The 17,551-nt window shown below is 41.6% G+C and overlaps 1 protein-coding gene across 2 annotated transcripts in view; it reads left to right on the top strand.

The window, feature by feature from the left end:
- Positions 1–5,937: 5,937 nt before the first annotated feature.
- The window catches only part of LOC139754822 (uncharacterized), a 243,374-nt gene continuing 231,760 nt past the window's right edge, over positions 5,938–17,551 (top strand). For both annotated transcript variants that reach the window (XM_071672677.1, XM_071672676.1), the window contains exons 1-2: positions 5,938–6,022; positions 12,927–13,104. In XM_071672677.1, the coding sequence (XP_071528778.1) occupies positions 12,940–13,104 (165 nt within the window). In that variant the 5' untranslated portion in view covers positions 5,938–6,022; positions 12,927–12,939. The remainder of the gene's footprint in view (positions 6,023–12,926; positions 13,105–17,551) is intronic.

The following is a 17,551-nucleotide window of genomic DNA, read 5'->3' as shown; positions in this document are numbered from 1 at the left end:
CGCATTCCTCGCGTGTCGTAGAAAGCGACTAGAGGGGACGGGAGCGGGGGGCCAGAAATCCTCCCCTCCTTGTATTTTTTAACTTTCTAAAAGGGGAAACAGAAGAAGGAGTCACGCGGGGAGTGCTCATCCTCCTCGAAGGCTCAGATTGGGGTGCCTAAATGTGTGTGGATGTAACCAAGATGTGAAAAAAGGAGAGATAGGTAGTATGTTTGAGGAAAGGAACCTGGATGTTTTGGCTCTGAGTGAAACGAAGCTCAAGGGTAAAGGGGAAGAGTGGTTTGGGAATGTCTTGGGAGTAAAGTCAGGAGTTAGTGAGAAGACAAGAGCAAGGGAAGGAGTAGCAATACTCCTGAAACAGGAGTTGTGGGAGTATGTGATAGAATGTAAGAAAGTAAATTCTCGATTAATATGGGTAAAACTGAAAGTTGATGGAGAGAGATGGGTGATTATTGGTGCATATGCACCTGGGCATGAGAAGAAAGATCATGAGAGGCAAGTGTTTTGGGAGCAGCTGAATGAGTGTGTTAGTGGTTTTGATGCACAAGACCGGGTTATAGTGATGGGTGATTTGAATGCAAAGGTGAGTAATGTGGCAGTTGAGGGAATAATTGGTATACATGGGGTGTTCAGTGTTGTAAATGGAAATGGTGAAGAGCTTGTAGATTTATGTGCTGAAAAAGGACTGATGATTGGGAATACCTGGTTTAAAAAGAGAAATATACATAAGTATACTTATGTAAGTTGGAGAGATGGCCAGAGAGCGTTATTGGATTACGTGTTAATTGACAGGCGCGCGAAAGAGAGACTTTTGGATGTTAATGTGCTGAGAGGTGCAACTGGAGGGATGTCTGATCATTATCTTGTGGAGGCTAAGGTGAAGATTTGTATGGGTTTTCAGAAAAGAAGAGTGAATGTTGGGGTAAAGAGGGTGGTGAGAGTAAGTGAGCTTGGGAAGGAGACTTGTGTGAGGAAGTACCAGGAGAGACTGAGTACAGAATGGAAAAAGGTGAGAACAATGGAAGTAAGGGGAGTGGGGGAGGAATGGGATGTATTTAGGGAATCAGTGATGGATTGCGCAAAAGATGCTTGTGGCATGAGAAGAGTGGGAGGTGGGTTGATTAGAAAGGGTAGTGAGTGGTGGGATGAAGAAGTAAGAGTATTAGTGAAAGAGAAGAGAGAGGCATTTGGACGATTTTTGCAGGGAAAAAATGCAATTGAGTGGGAGATGTATAAAAGAAAGAGACAGGAGGTCAAGAGAAAGGTGCAAGAGGTGAAAAAAAGGGCAAATGAGAGTTGGGGTGAGAGAGTATCATTAAATTTTAGGGAGAATAAAAAGATGTTCTGGAAGGAGGTAAATAAAGTGCGTAAGACAAGGGAGCAAATGGGAACTTCAGTGAAGGGCGCAAATGGGGAGGTGATAACAAGTAGTGGTGATGTGAGAAGGAGATGGAGTGAGTATTTTGAAGGTTTGTTGAATGTGTTTGATGATAGAGTGGCAGATATAGGGTGTTTTGGTCGAGGTGGTGTGCAAAGTGAGAGGGTTAGGGAAAATGATTTGGTAAACAGAGAAGAGGTAGTAAAAGCTTTGCGGAAGATGAAGGCCGGCAAGGCAGCAGGTTTGGATGGTATTGCAGTGGAATTTATTAAAAAAGGGGGTGACTGTATTGTTGACTGGTTGGTAAGGTTATTTAATGTATGTATGACTCATGGTGAGGTGCCTGAGGATTGGCGGAATGCGTGCATAGTGCCATTGTACAAAGGCAAAGGGGATAAGAGTGAGTGCTCAAATTACAGAGGTATAAGTTTGTTGAGTATTCCTGGTAAATTATATGGGAGGGTATTGATTGAGAGGGTGAAGGCATGTACAGAGCATCAGATTGGGGAAGAGCAGTGTGGTTTCAGAAGTGGTAGAGGATGTGTGGATCAGGTGTTTGCTTTGAAGAATGTATGTGAGAAATACTTAGAAAAGCAAATGGATTTGTATGTAGCATTTATGGATCTGGAGAGGGCATATGATAGAGTTGATGGAGATGCTCTGTGGAAGGTATTAAGAATATATGGTGTGGGAGGGAAGTTGTTAGAAGCAGTGAAAAGTTTTTATCGAGGATGTAAGGCATGTGTACGTGTAGGAAGAGAGGAAAGTGATTGGTTCTCAGTGAATGTAGGTTTGCGGCAGGGGTGTGTGATGTCTCCATGGTTGTTTAATTTGTTTATGGATGGGGTTGTTAGGGAGGTGAATGCAAGAGTTTTGGAAAGAGGGGCAAGTATGAAGTCTGTTGGGGATGAGAGAGCTTGTGAAGTGGGTCAGTTGTTGTTCGATGATGATACAGCGCTGGTGGCTGATTCATGTGAGAAACTGCAGAAGCTGGTGACTGAGTTTGGTAAAGTGTGTGAAAGAAGAAAGTTAAGAGTAAATGTGAATAAGAGCAAGGTTATTAGGTACAGTAGGGTTGAGGGTCAAGTCAATTGGGAGGTAAGTTTGAATGGAGAAAAACTGGAGGAAGTAAAGTGTTTTAGATATCTGGGAGTGGATCTGGCAGCGGATGGAACCATGAAGGCAGAAGTGGATCATAGGGTGGGGGAGGGGGCGAAAATTCTGGGAGCCTTGAAGAATGTGTGGAAGTCGAGAACATTATCTCGGAAAGCAAAAATGGGTATGTTTGAAGGAATAGTGGTTCCAACAATGTTGTATGGTTGCGAGGCGTGGGCTATGGATAGAGTTGTGCGCAGGAGGATGGATGTGCTGGAAATGAGATGTTTGAGAACAGTATGTGGTGTGAGGTGGTTTGATCGAGTAAGTAACGTAAGGGTAAGAGAGATGTGTGGAAATAAAAAGAGCGTGGTTGAGAGAGCAGAAGAGGGTGTTTTGAAATGGTTCGGGGACATGGAGAGAATGAGTGAGGAAAGATTGACCAAGAGGATATATGTGTCGGAGGTGGAGGGAACGAGGAGAATTGGGAGACCAAATTGGAGGTGGAAAGATGGAGTGAAAAAGATTTTGTGTGATCGGGGCCTGAACATGCAGGAGGGTGAAAGGAGGGCAAGGAATAGAGTGAATTGGAGCGATGTGGTGTACCGGGGTTGACGTGCTGTCAGTGGATAGAATCAAGGCATGTGAAGCGTCTGGGGTAAACCATGGAAAGCTGTGTAGGTATGTATATTTGCGTGTGTGGACGTATGTATATACATGTGTATGGGGGTGGGTTGGGCCATTTCTTTCGTCTGTTCCCTTGCGCTACCTCGCAAACGCGGGAGACAGCGACAAAGCAAAAAAAAAAAAAGAAAAAAAAAAAAAAAAATATATATATATATATATATATATATATATATATATATATATATTTTTTTTTTTTTTCTCTTTCTTTCTTTCAAACTTTTCGCCATTTCCCGCGTTAGCGAGGTAGCGTTAAGAACAAAGGACTGGGCCTTTGAGGGAATATCCTAACCTGGCCCCCTTCTCTGTTCCTTGTTTTGGAAAATTAAAAAAAAAAAAAAAACGAGAGGGGAGGATTTCCAGCCCCCCGCTCCCTCCCCTTTTAGTCGCCTTCTACGACACGCAGGGAATACGTGGGAAGTATTCTTTCTCCCCTATCCCCAGGGATATATATATATATATATATATATATATATATATATATATATATATATATATATATATATATATATATATATATATATATATTCGTTCACACTCAGTCTCTAGCTGTCATGTATAATGCACCGAAACCACAGCTCCCTTTCCACATCCAGGCCCCACAGAACTTTCCATGGTTTACCCCAGATGCTTCACATGCCCTGGTTCCATCCATTGACAGCACGTCGACCCCGGTATACCACATCGTTTCAATTCAATATATTCCTTGCACGCCTTTCACCCTCCTGCATGTTCTGGCCCCGATCGCTCAAAATCTTTTTCACTCCATCTTTCCACCTTAAATTTGGTCTCCCACTTCTCGTTCCCTCCACCTCTGACACACATAACTTCTTGGTCAATCTTTCCTCACTCATTCTCTCCATGTCACCAAACCATTTCGAAACACCCTCTCTGCTCTCTCACCCACACTCTTTTTATTACCACACATCTCTCTTACCCATACATTACTTATTCGATCAAACCACCTCACACCACACATTGTCCTCAAACATCTCATTTCCAGCACATCCACCCTTCTCCGCACAACTCTAACTATAGCCCACTGCTTCTAGCAACTTACCTCCCATACCATATACTCTTAATACCTTCCACAGAGCATCTCTATCAACTCTATCATATAAATATTCCATCTAAGACGACATGTGAAAGACCTGCCATACGTACTCCTTCACAAATAAAACGAAAACGAATCTGCCTCATATAATTCTTCCCAGCTAAGACGACCAGTGATAGTCGTGCCCTATATACTTCTCAAATAAGAATATCAGAGCCCTGCCATATGTAAACCAACTAAGGTGACAGTAGTCTTACCATATATACTCCTTCCCATCTATGACAAATACAGTCCTGTCATATACACTCCTGCCCAACAAAGATAACCTCAGCCCTACCATATATACTCCTTCCCTGCTAAGATGACAGTCCTGCTATTAAAACTCCCGCTCAATGAAGACGACAGCAGCCGTGCCATATACACTTCTTCCTAGAGTCCGTCATATATACTCCTTTTCAATTAAGGCAACCACAGTCCTACCATATCTAATCCTTCCCAGAGCAACCAGTGTAACTCCTGCCATATATATACACCAACTTCCCAATTGAGACAATTAGTGACACTCTTATCATATATGCTTCCTCCCACCCAAGAAAAGCCGTGACAGTCCTGTCATACATACTCCCAACCAAGACGACCAGCAACACTACAGCAGTATATACTGTTTTGTAACTAAGACGACCAGCAATACCCCTGCAATATATACTGTTTTGTAACTAAGACGACCAGCAATACCCCTGCAATATATACTGTTTTGTAACTAAGACGACCAGCAATACCCCTGCAATATATACTGTTTTGTAACTAAGACGACCAGCAATACCCCTGCAATATATACTGTTTTGTAACTAAGACGACCAGCAACACCCCTGCAATATATACTGTTTTGTAACTAAGACGACCAGCAATACCCCTGCAATATATACTGTTTTGTAACTAAGACGACCAGCAATACCCCTGCAATATATACTGTTTTGTAACTAAGACGACCAGCAATACCCCTGCAATATATACTGTTTTGTAACTAAGACGACCAGCAATACCCCTGCAATATATACTGTTTTGTAACTAAGAAGACCAGCAATACCCCTGCAATATATAGTTTTGTAACTAAGACGACCAGCAATACCCCTGCAATATATACTGTTTTGTAACTAAGACGACCAGCAACACCCCTGCATTATATTCTCCTTCCCAAATAACAGTAATGTTAGTCTTTTTTAATTGTAAAAAATGTTAACAATATATCCCTAGTCATGATATGAAAAAGTTTAACATTGAGTCTTTGTGAAATGCATTAGAGGAAATATAATACAATTCATGTAATCAATTGTAATCATTCATCGCAACTCATCTTACCTTTTCAAAGGAAAGCGGCAAAAAAATCATAACAAGTCACAATAACATTGATGATATCAATAATGTTATCAACCAAGACATCTTTATGATATTAATAATGATAATTTTAGTTAGAAATTATGATTGTAAGGCAGTAGAGATGTTGCTTGCTGGTAGGCCATCATACCGCCACCACCGCCGCCACCACCAACGTCAAGTAACCGCCACAAATCTCTACCACAATATATTGGTGATTTTCACTATTTCACATATAGAATTTTGATAATATCTTTATATCACAGTTTTATGTAATATTATTTCTAATGTATTTGTAGCCAAAAAACTAAAAATGTTTAAGTTACACCTTTTTGATATTTGGATGTTTTATTTCCAGTGTCAGAAAACTTACTGTTATTTGGAGAAGGACGATTGTTTTGGTATTGAACAAACACTGGCACCTACAAGTTTTCTGTGTGAGTAATGATATGGCCTTGATTCTTATAAATTTTCTTGGTAATGCAGAAATTAGGGAGAAAGACCCGTATATTGTTGAGGTAAGAAGGAGAGGGAAGCCATAGTGTCGTATGGAAGGCCGGACCAGTGGCGTCCTATCGTCTTGTAGCGCCATCATCCCCCATCTCTAGTATTGTACCATGGCTGGGGGCAGAAGGTTGGACTAGTGGCGTCTTATCCTGTGTTGCCATTCCATCATCATCTCTAGTATTTTACCATGGCTGGGGGCAGAAGGTTGGACTAGTGGTGTCTTATCCTGTGTTGCCATTCCATCATCATCTTTAGGGTTGTACCATGGCTGGGGGCAGGAGGTTGGACTAGTGGTGTCTTATCCTGTGTTGCCATTCCATCATCATCTCTAGTATTGTACCATGGCTGGGGGCAGGAGGTTGGACTAGTGGTGTCTTATCCTGTGTTGCCATTCCATCATCATCTCTAGTATTGTACCATGGCTGGGGGCAGAAGGTTGGACTAGTGGCGTCTTATCCTGTGTTGCCATTCCATCATCATCTCTAGTATTGTACCATGGCTGGGGGCAGGAGGTTGGACTAGTGGTGTCTTATCCTGTGTTGCCATTCCATCATTATCTTTAGGGTTGTACCATGGCTGGGAGCAGGAGGTTGGACTAGTGGCGTCTTATCCTGTGTTGCCATTCCATCATCATCTCTAGTATTGTACCATGGCTGGGGGCAGGAGGTTGGACTAGTGGTGTCTTATCCTGTGTTGCCATTCCATCATCATCTTTAGGGTTGTACCATGGCTGGGAGCAGGAGGTTGGACTAGTGGCGTCTTATCCTGTGTTGCCATTCCATCATCATCTTTAGGGTTGTACCATGGCTGGAGGCAGGAGGTTGGACTAGTGGCGTCTTATCCTGTGTTGCCATTCCATCATCATCTTTAGGGTTGTACCATGGCTGGGGGCAGGAGGTTGGACTAGTGGCGTCTTATCCTGTGTTGCCATTCCATCATCATCTGTAGGGTTGTACCATGGCTGGGGGCAGGAGGTTGCATCAGGTGGAAGTACTATATAGGAACATTAGACAGGAGCATTAGGTAGGAACATCAGGTAGCAGTTGTAGATAGGAACATTAGATAGGTGCATTAGGTAGAATTAATAGTTTGGAACATTTGGTAGATACATTAGCAGATGTAGACTATGAATATTAGGCAGGAGCATTAAGTAGTGGTAGTCAGCAGGAACATTAGGTTGAAGTCTCTGCAAACACTGTTCAAGAGTATCCCTCTGCCTGTGGCCTGTTGAGGATGAGGCACTAACGGCTAAGAGGAGGCACTGGAGTTAACTAGTTACAGGGACTCTTTTGCCGTAGCCACCCCCTTGAAGTATTTCCAGAAGAGAATAGACGTCAGGGTTATGGATAAATCCATAGTTAAGGACCCACTGAACTGAGTTAGAGATGTAACAGAATAGCCCGATAGTTCCCGACCTCATTCAGGGATGCTGGGTGTGAGAACGTGACAGTCTGTTATGCATTGCCACAGTATTTTTCTGTAGTTTACCAGAATAAAATATTTTCCCTGCAAATATGCACATAGTTTTACTGTGATTTATGACAGTGTGCATCTAAAAGATAATTTGAGCACAGCTTTGGCATTGCCTGCCTCTTTGAGAGTATCTTTAGTTAGTCAGTACATGAATAATCTCAGGTTCTTTTGTTCGTAAGCAGCTGGAGTGGTTTTTGATACAAAGGCCTGTCTTTTCTTTTAAACAGATTATGGTAGATAAGAGTGCTATTAGTGTTTCTTATGGTAAGAGATCCACCTTAGCATTACAGATAAGCTGAAAATGATTGAGCACCACAAGCATGGGTAGAGTACATTGTGCCTCACACGAGCTTCTTTTCTGACTTGTAGGTGATTCAGGTGGCTCCAGGTAGCCCTAGAGCTGTTTACTTTTGGTTCGGAATAGTCTTTGCTTCTCCCTGAGTATTGTCCAGCATTGAAGGAATGAATTTGGTTTCCATTACCCTTATTTGTCTAGTAACAGACCATTCTTACCTCTGATTAATTCATCAGAACAGTGGTTTAATGTAAGTCATGGAATGACCAACACAACAGTGATGTCTCTCTTCAGACGTCCCAGATGGAAAGATACGGAGAGAAGAAAATATCAGCTTCTCTGGAGTCATGCTAGATGGAAAGCTTGAATTTAAAGAGTGCATTGAAAAGATAGTGCTCTCAAGTGTCTCTCATGTCAAATGAAAAGTGTTATGATGAGAATGTTCTCAACAAGAGACAGAAAACACTTCACAAGCAAAAGTGAAGATTTAGAGCATATAGATTACTATATACTATAGATTACAGGAGGTCAAGAGAAAGGTGCAAGAGGTGAAAAAAAGGGCAAATGAGAGTTGGGGTGAGAGACTATCAGTAAATTTTAGGGAGAATAAAAAGATGTTCTGGAAGGAGGTAAATAGGGTGCGTAAGACAAGGGAGCAAATGGGAACTTCAGTGAAGGGCGTAAATGGGGAGGTGATAACAAGTAGTGGTGATGTGAGAAGGAGATGGAATGAGTATTTTGAAGGTTTGTTGAATGTGTCTGATGACAGAGTGGCAGATATAGGGTGTTTGGGTCGAGGTGGTGTGCAAAGTGAGAGGGTTAGGGAAAATGATTTGGTAAACAGAGAAGAGGTAGTAAAAGCTTTGCGGAAGATGAAAGCCGGCAAGGCAGCAGGTTTGGATGGTATTGCAGTGGAATTTATTAAAAAAGGGGGTGACTGTATTGTTGACTGGTTGGTAAGGTTATTTAATGTATGTATGACTCATGGTGAGGTGCCTGAGGATTGGCGGAATGCGTGCATAGTGCCATTGTACAAAGGCAAAGGGGATAAGAGTGAGTGCTCAAATTACAGAGGTATAAGTTTGTTGAGTATTCCTGGTAAATTATATGGGAGGGTATTGATTGAGAGGGTGAAGGCATGTACAGAGCATCAGATTGGGGAAGAGCAGTGTGGTTTCAGAAGTGGTAGAGGATGTGTGGATCAGGTGTTTGCTTTGAAGAATGTATGTGAGAAATACTTAGAAAAGCAAATGGATTTGTATGTAGCATTTATGGATCTGGAGAAGGCATATGATAGAGTTGATAGAGATGCTCTGTGGAAGGTATTAAGAATATATGGTGTGGGAGGCAAGTTGTTAGAAGCAGTGAAAAGTTTTTATCGAGGATGTAAGGCATGTGTACGTGTAGGAAGAGAGGAAAGTGATTGGTTCTCAGTGAATGTAGGTTTGCGGCAGGGGTGTGTGATGTCTCCATGGTTGTTTAATTTGTTTATGGATGGGGTTGTTAGGGAGGTAAATGCCAGAGTTTTAGAAAGAGGGGCAAGTATGAAGTCTGTTGGGGATGAGAGAGCTTGGGAAGTGAGTCAGTTGTTGTTCGCTGATGATACAGCGCTGGTGGCTGATTCATGTGAGAAACTGCAGAAGCTGGTGACGGAGTTTGGAAAAGTGTGTGGAAGAAGAAAGTTAAGAGTAAATGTGAATAAGAGCAAGGTTATTAGGTACAGTAGGGTTGAGGGTCAAGTCAATTGGGAGGTGAGTTTGAATGGAGAAAAACTGGAGGAAGTGAAGTGTTTTAGATATCTGGGAGTGGATCTGTCAGCGGATGGAACCATGGAAGCGGAAGTGGATCATAGGGTGGGGGAGGGGGCGAAAATTTTGGGAGCCTTGAAAAATGTGTGGAAGTCGAGAACATTATCTCGGAAAGCAAAAATGGGTATGTTTGAAGGAATAGTGGTTCCAACAATGTTGTATGGTTGCGAGGCATGGGCTATGGATAGAGTTGTGCACAGGAGGATGGATGTGCTGGAAATGAGATGTTTGAGGACAATGTGTGGTGTGAGGTGGTTTGATCGAGTAAGTAACGTAAGGGTAAGAGAGATGTGTGGAAATAAAAAGAGCGTGGTTGAGAGAGCAGAAGAGGGTGTTTTGAAATGGTTTGGGCACATGGAGAGAATGAGTGAGGAAAGATTGACCAAGAGGATATATGTGTCGGAGGTGGAGGGAACGAGGAGAAGAGGGAGACCAAATTGGAGGTGGAAAGATGGAGTGAAAAGGATTTTGTGTGATCGGGGCCTGAACATGCAGGAGGGTGAAAGGAGGGCAAGAAATAGAGTGAATTGGAGCGATGTGGTATACAGGGGTTGACGTGCTGTCAGTGGATTGAATCAGGGCATGTGAAGCGTCCGGGGTAAACCATGGAAAGCTGTGTAGGTATGTATATTTGCGTGTGTGGACGTGTGTATGTACATGTGTATGGGGTTGGGTTGGGCCATTTCTTTCGTCTGTTTCCTTGCGCTACCTCGCAAACGCGGGAGACAGCGACAAAGTATAAAAAAAAAAAAAAAAAAAAGATTACTATGAAAGATTGAATGAGCTGTGACTTTACAGTCTAGAAAATAAAGATGTATAATTTTTGAATTGCAGTAAATAGAAGGTATAAAGAGTAACATCTTAAATCTAAAAACATCTTAGAATCTCAAGAAAGATGCAGAATTATCAGTCTGGAATAATCGTAGGCAACATGAAAATATTATCATATGAAAATTTATGAATGTCTTTCAAAAAACCTTAGCGGCTGTTTAATGCAATATGAGGAGAAAGTAGAAATATGCATGGAATGACCACAGAAGCATTTTAAAGAAGGCTTGTCACTTGGCTGAAGTCAGTCCTTGATGAGCCTCAAATAGATATATGTATTTCAGGGGGAACATGACAGAGATAGATCGTGTAATTAGATAAAACAGACATGCATTGAGCACAATGCATTAGCCCTGCCATTTTTGCAAAATCTGATGTTGGTATCCATAGGACAGACTGCAATGCAGAGAAATGTATATTTTGAAAATTTAAAAACCTTTTCCCTTGTAAGCATTGCCCTGCAAACACATCTTCCTTGTTTTCTTTCCCTGCCCTGCCTTTTTCTCTCCTTTTTATAAAACCTTTTTCTGTACCAACTGGTACCACTTTTGAGTTGATGCCTGTGACTCATGTATTCAGAGCAATTATTGGATAGGAGATTTATGATATCATATCTGTGACAGTCTTCAATTGGCTGCAGGTGGGCCTAAAATGAGTGAGCTGCTGCTACTGAGGTTGAAAGGACAGTGAAGGCAAGGAAGGCCAATGCTTTCTCACCAGAAATACAAAGAAATGGAAGGTCTGAACCCTGATTTGCTTTGAGAATATCTTAGGGAATCTATCACATGTATTTTTTTATGACAATCCTCTTTGTGGCTGATTTTTTAAAATGGTGTTTCATGAATATGTTTGTTTTCTGTGGAAGAAGGGATGATGATTTGGATTGTGCATCATGTGTATGGATCAGGATAATGAGGAAGATATGGATTTTCTTATCAGTTACCAAAGTTGGTTACTCTGTCGGTTTTGTGATTTGCAGTGTTAAGATTGTTAGTTTGGTGTTTACTTTTTGGTGATTAAGTTAGTGATGTTGTTTTGATTTTTGATTTATTTTATATCTACTAATGATGAATGGTTTGGCCTGGACATGATTCTATGCTTTATGAAGTCTGAAACTTTTGGGGAGAAGTCTGGATTGAACTTCTCTTCACATCCTTGTAAAATGTACTTTATGCTGGCTTGAATTGTGATGTTGATGAGATGTGAGATGGCATGGCCTGGAGATGGAGGTATATGTAGCTGAAATTTTGGAGCATGGATTCTACATACTTTTTGAATGCTGGCAGCCAGTCTGCTTTTCCATACATAGTTTGCGCATGTTTTTAATGGATGGGTGGGTTAGGTGAAGTGTTACCAGAGAAGGTCAGGGGTGAGTTTGTCTTGTGTTCTCCCAATAGTCCTTTATGCTGTGCTGGTGCCAGAGATAATGTCTGTTGAGTTTAGCAGTTGAAGGTGAAGGGTTTGGAGTCTGGTTAAAACTGGTTGTTTATGATGATGTTAAAGAAATTGCATTTGATTTATATCACCTTGGGATCTTGGATGTGAGTGTTGAGCTATGAAGGGTATGGGTACTAAGACGTCAGCATAAAAAGTTGTTGGGTGGGTTGGTCAGGTTCCCTAGTTCAGGAGTGTATTTGGGAGGTCAGGTGGTGTGAAGAAGTGTGTAGATGTTGATTACTTGCTTTGATTACAGAGCAATTATGTTTTTATGGATGTTATTTCAGAGTTTTATTGTTTATGGTCTGTTTTTAGTATTGAATGTTGTTGGTGAATAGGATGTTGTGATGTATACATGAGTCCTCTTCTTAGGTCCTTGTTGCCTGTGTTGTCTAAGGGTTGTGTATTGATAGAATAAATTTGGGGGGAAAACATGGTGTATTTTTTTATGAGGTGTTGTGTTCTTGTATTAGGTTAAGGGCTTATGTGTGTTTGTTTTTATTATCTTTGGTGTTTAATTGTAGAGCATTTTCTAGCAGCATATGAATAAAGATTTTGAATTAGTAAGGCTCGCTGTACAGTGTGGGGTTGTACTTTTTGTGCTGTTGCTTGTTGGGTGTTTATACTTGAAGTATGAGAGTTTAGGTTGGTAATTTGAGGTGTTTTTGGATGAGTAGCTGTTGCATGTCCTGAGCTCTCAGTAGTTCTTAATGGAGATGTGTGATATGTAATGGAGGTGATACGACTAACGTTAACTGCCAATATCTGACAGATTACCGTAGTGCTTTTTGGTACTTGATGATCTGACATTGTGGGCTGAAATTTGAGTCTTCTGAAGTAGATTATATGTTTATATAACATGTTTCATTACTCAAGTTAGAGTTTGTCTGTTACTGGAAAAATGATTTGCAGATACTTACCTCAGATACCTCCTCCCTTTTACTTTTAGTTCTTTTTAAGGGCAATTGTCTTTATGTATGCTTTCTTTTACAGGTAATCTAACAGAATGCCACCCGTGGAAATCCAGTGGTGCGACCATTCTTCAGTACTTTTAGAGTACTTACGCCAGCTGTATGAAGAAGGACGTTTTGTAGATGTTGGCTTAGAATGTGAAGGTCGCCAGGTCAAGGCTCACAAAGCTGTTATATCTGCCTGTAGTCCATATCTGGAGGTAAACAGAATTATGCAAAGTCTTTATATTTTATTTTCCTGACAAAGATTCTTGTCATGGACAAAAGTCCTCAAAGGGAATTTTAGCTCTGTTAAGCATTTTTTTCTCTCTTACTCACAGGACTCACTTCCAGTGAAGAAATTATTTTTCATAATTCAAGAACATCGTTTTCAGTGTTTATTTGAAATCAGTCATTTACCTAGACATTTAGGAACAAGTAACTGTAATACTTCATGATAGATCATCTCGGAGTGGTGTTTTTTCACCTCTGATTTTGAGAAATATATGAGGGGATTCTAATTACATAGTTTGTAGAATATATCATACTATGTCCAGACTTCTGTTATTATAGTATGGTTAAAGAATGGTAAGCAGTATATGTTTTTTTTATATTCTTGACCAAAATTGAAGAGATTCCCACATATGGCAGCTTTGCTGTCTTGTCATTGAAGGAATTTTCGAAAGCATTTCTACATGGACTATTTATTTACTTTCATTAAGGTGCATTTTAATGGTATATTTCTTATCTTTTTTACCCCTTATTCAGAATATATGGTCAATTATCACCGTACTGTATAGTCAGATTAGGACCACATTACTTGTGGAGTCCTGCATGTTACTGGACTTTCAGCCATTTTTTCTTTGCTCCGATTATTGGGTTTTCAGGAATTGCAGGTTTCTTAGTTTGGTGATGGTTGTATTGAAACTGTCATCTGAGTTTTCCACAATTTTAACATTGATTTGCGATGGGTAATTAACAATATTAGAATGGAGGTAAGACAAAATGATTACACAGGATTCAGTACACTTCAGAAATTTAAGGTTATGTTTACCAACCTAGAAGACTGGTAGATACCTCAGTTTCAACTTTATAATTTGTTCCATTACCTCTTATTCATCTTAAGTAGTTAGAGGATTTAGATTTACTAAGAACTGGGGTAAATTAGGGAAGCTATGGAACCTAAATGCAAGATGGAAATCAGTAGGATATTCATCGGATGGAAATGGTGAAGAGCTTGTATGTTTGTGTGCTGAAAAAGGACTGGTGATTGGGAATACCTGGTTTAAAAAGAGAGAAACTGGAGGAAGTAAAGTGTTTTAGATATCTGGGAGTGGATCTGGCAGCGGATGGAACCATGGAAGCGGAAGTGAATCATAGGGTGGGGAGGGGGCGAAAATCCTGGGAGCCTTGAAGAATGTGTGGAAGTCGAGAACATTATCTCGGAAAGCAAAAATGGATATGTTTGAAGGAATAGTGGTTCCAACAATGTTGTATGGTTGCGAGGCGTGGGCTATGGATAGAGTTGTGTGCAGGAGGATGGATGTGCTGGAAATGAGTTGTTTGAGGACAATGTGTGGTGTGAGGTGGTTTGATCGAGTAAGTAATGTAAGGGTAAGAGAGATGTGTGGAGATAAAAAGAGCGTGGTTGAGAGAGCAGAAGAGGGTGTTTTGAAATGGTTTGGGCACATGGAGAGAATGAGTGAGGAAAGATTGACCAAGAGGATATATGTGTCGGAGGTGGAGGGAACGAGGAGAAGTGGGAGACCAAATTGGAGGTGGAAAGATGGAGTGAAAAAGATTTTGTGTGATCGGGGCCTGAACATGCAGGAGGGTGAAAGGAGGGCAAGGAATAGAGTGAATTGGATTGATGTAGTATATTGGGGTTGACGTGCTGTCAGTGGATTGAATCAGGGCATGTGAAGCGTCTGGGGTAAACCATGGAAAGTTGTGTGGGGCCTGGATGTGGAAAGGGAGCTGTGGTTTCGGGCATTATTGCATGGCAGCTAGAGACTGAGTGAGAACGAATGGGGCCTTTGTTGTCTTTTCCTAGTGCTACCTCGCACACATGAGGGGGGAGGGGGATGGTATTCCATGTGTGGGGAGGTGGCGATGGGAGTGAATGGGGGCAGACAGTGTGAATTGTGTGCATGGGTATATATGTATGTGTCTGTGTATGTATATATATGTGTACATTGAGATGTATAGGTATGTATATTTGCGTGTGTGGATGTGTGTGTGTGTATACATTGTGTATGGGGGTGGGTTGGGCCATTTCTTTCGTCTGTTTCTTTGCGCTACCTCGTAAACGCGGGAGACAGCGACAAAGCAAAATAAATAAATAATCCATAAGTATACATATGTAAGTAGGAGAGATGGCCAGAGAGCATTATTGGATTACGTGTTAATTGATAGGCGCGCAAAAGAGAGACTTTTGGATGTTAATGTGCTGAGAGGCCCAGCTGGAGGGCTGTCTGAACATTATGTTGTGGAGGCGAAGGTGAAGATTTGTAGAGGTTTTCAGAAAAGAAGAGAGAATGTTGGGGTGAAGAGAGTGGTGAGAGTATCTGAACTTGGGAAGGGGACTTGTGTGGGGAAGTATCAGGAGAGACTGAGTACAGAATGGGAAAGGTGAGAACAAAGGACATAAGGGGAGTGGGGGAGGAATGGGATGTATTTAGGGAAGCAGTGATAGCTTGTGCAAAAGATGCTTGTGGCATGAGAGGGGTGGAAGGTGGGCAGATTACAAAGGGTAGTGAGTGGTGGGATGAAGAAGTAAGATTATTAGTGAAAGAGAAGAGAGAGGCATTTGGATGATTTTTGCGGGGAAATAATGCAAATGACTGTTAGATGTATAAAAGAAAGAGGCAGGAGGTCAAGAGAAAGGTGCAAGAGGTGAAAAAGAGGACAAATGAGAGTTGGGGTGAGAGAGTATCATTGAATTTTAGGGAGAATAAAAAGATGTTCTGGAAGGAGGTGAATAAAGTGCGTAAGACAAGGGAACAAATGGGAACATCAGTGAAGGGGGCTAATGGGGAGGTGATAACAAGTAGTGGTGATGTGAGAAGGAGATGTATTGAGTATTTTAAAGGTTTGTTGAATGTGTTTGATAGAGTGGCAGATATAGGGTGTTTTGGTCGAGGTGGTGTGCAAAGTGAGAGGGTTAGGGAGAATGATTTGGTAAACAGAGAAGAGGTAGTAAAAGCTTTGCGAAATATGAAAGCCGGCAAGGCAGCGGGTTTGGATGGTATTGCAGTGGAATTTATTAAAAAAGGGGGTGACTGTATTGTTGACTGGTTGTCTCCTGCATTAGCGAAGTTGTGCAAGGAAACAGATGAAAGAATGGCCCAACCCACCCACATACACATGTATATACATAAATGCCCACACACGCACATATACATACCTATACATTTCAACGTATACATCTTCTTTTTCTTTCTTTCAAACTATTCGCCATTTCCCGCATTAGCGAGGTAGCGTTAAGAACAGAGGACTAGGCCTTTGAGGGAATACCCTCACCTGGCCCAATTCTCTGTTCCTTCTTTTGGAAAATTAAAAGAAAACGAGAGGGGAGGATTTCCAGCCCCCCGCTCCCTCCCCTTTTAGTCACCTTCTACGACACGCAGGGAATACATGGGAAGTATTCTTTCTCCCCTATCCCTAGGGATACATACACAGACATATACATATATACACATGTACATATTCGTACTTGCTGCCTTCATCCATTCCCGTTACCACCCAACCACACATGAAATGGCACCCTCCTCCCCTTGTGTTCATGCGAGGTAGGGCTAGGAAAAGACAAAGGCCACATTCCTTCATACTTAGTCTTTATCTGTCATAGGTAATGCACCAAAATCACAACTCCCTTTCCACAACCAGGCCCCCACAAAACTTTCCATGGTTTACCCCAGACACTTCACATGCCAAGGTTCAATCCATACACACACATACGCATACACGGACATATACATATATATACATGTACATATTCATACTTGCTTCCCTTCATCCATACCTGGCACTCCCCTGCCCCACAGGAAACAGCATCACAACCCCCTGCTTCAGCAAGGAAGTGCCAGGAAAACAGACAAAAAAAGGCTGCATTCATTCATGCTCAGTCTCTAGCTGTCATGTGTAATGCACTGAAACCACATCCCCTTATTCACATGCAGGCCCCACAGACCTTTCCATGATTTATCCCAGACATTTCACATGCCTTGGTTCAGTTCTTTGACAGCACATCGACCCCGGTATACCACATCATTCCGATTCACTCTCTCCTTGCACTCGTCTCAGCTTCTTGTATGTTAAGGCCCAGATTGCTCAAAATCTTTTTCACTATCCTTCCACTTCCAATTCGGCCTTCTGTTTCTCCTTGTTCTCTCGACCTCTGACACATATATCCTATTTGTCAACCTTTCCTCTCTTACTCATTCTTTATGTCCAAACCATTTCAATACACCATCTTTTACTCTCTCAACCACACTGTTTATATTTCAATGCATCTCTCTTACCCTTTAATTACGTACTTGATCAAACCACCTCACACCACATATTGTCCCCAAACATTTCATTTCCAACACATCCACCCTCCTCCGTACAACCCTTATCTATAGCCCATGCCTCACTACCATATAACAGTGTTGGAACCACTATTCA

The sequence above is a fragment of the Panulirus ornatus genome, chromosome 17 (genome assembly GCF_036320965.1).
Source record: "Panulirus ornatus isolate Po-2019 chromosome 17, ASM3632096v1, whole genome shotgun sequence".
Lineage (NCBI taxonomy): Eukaryota > Metazoa > Arthropoda > Malacostraca > Decapoda > Palinuridae > Panulirus > Panulirus ornatus.
This window is presented reverse-complemented; position numbering and strand designations above follow the sequence as displayed.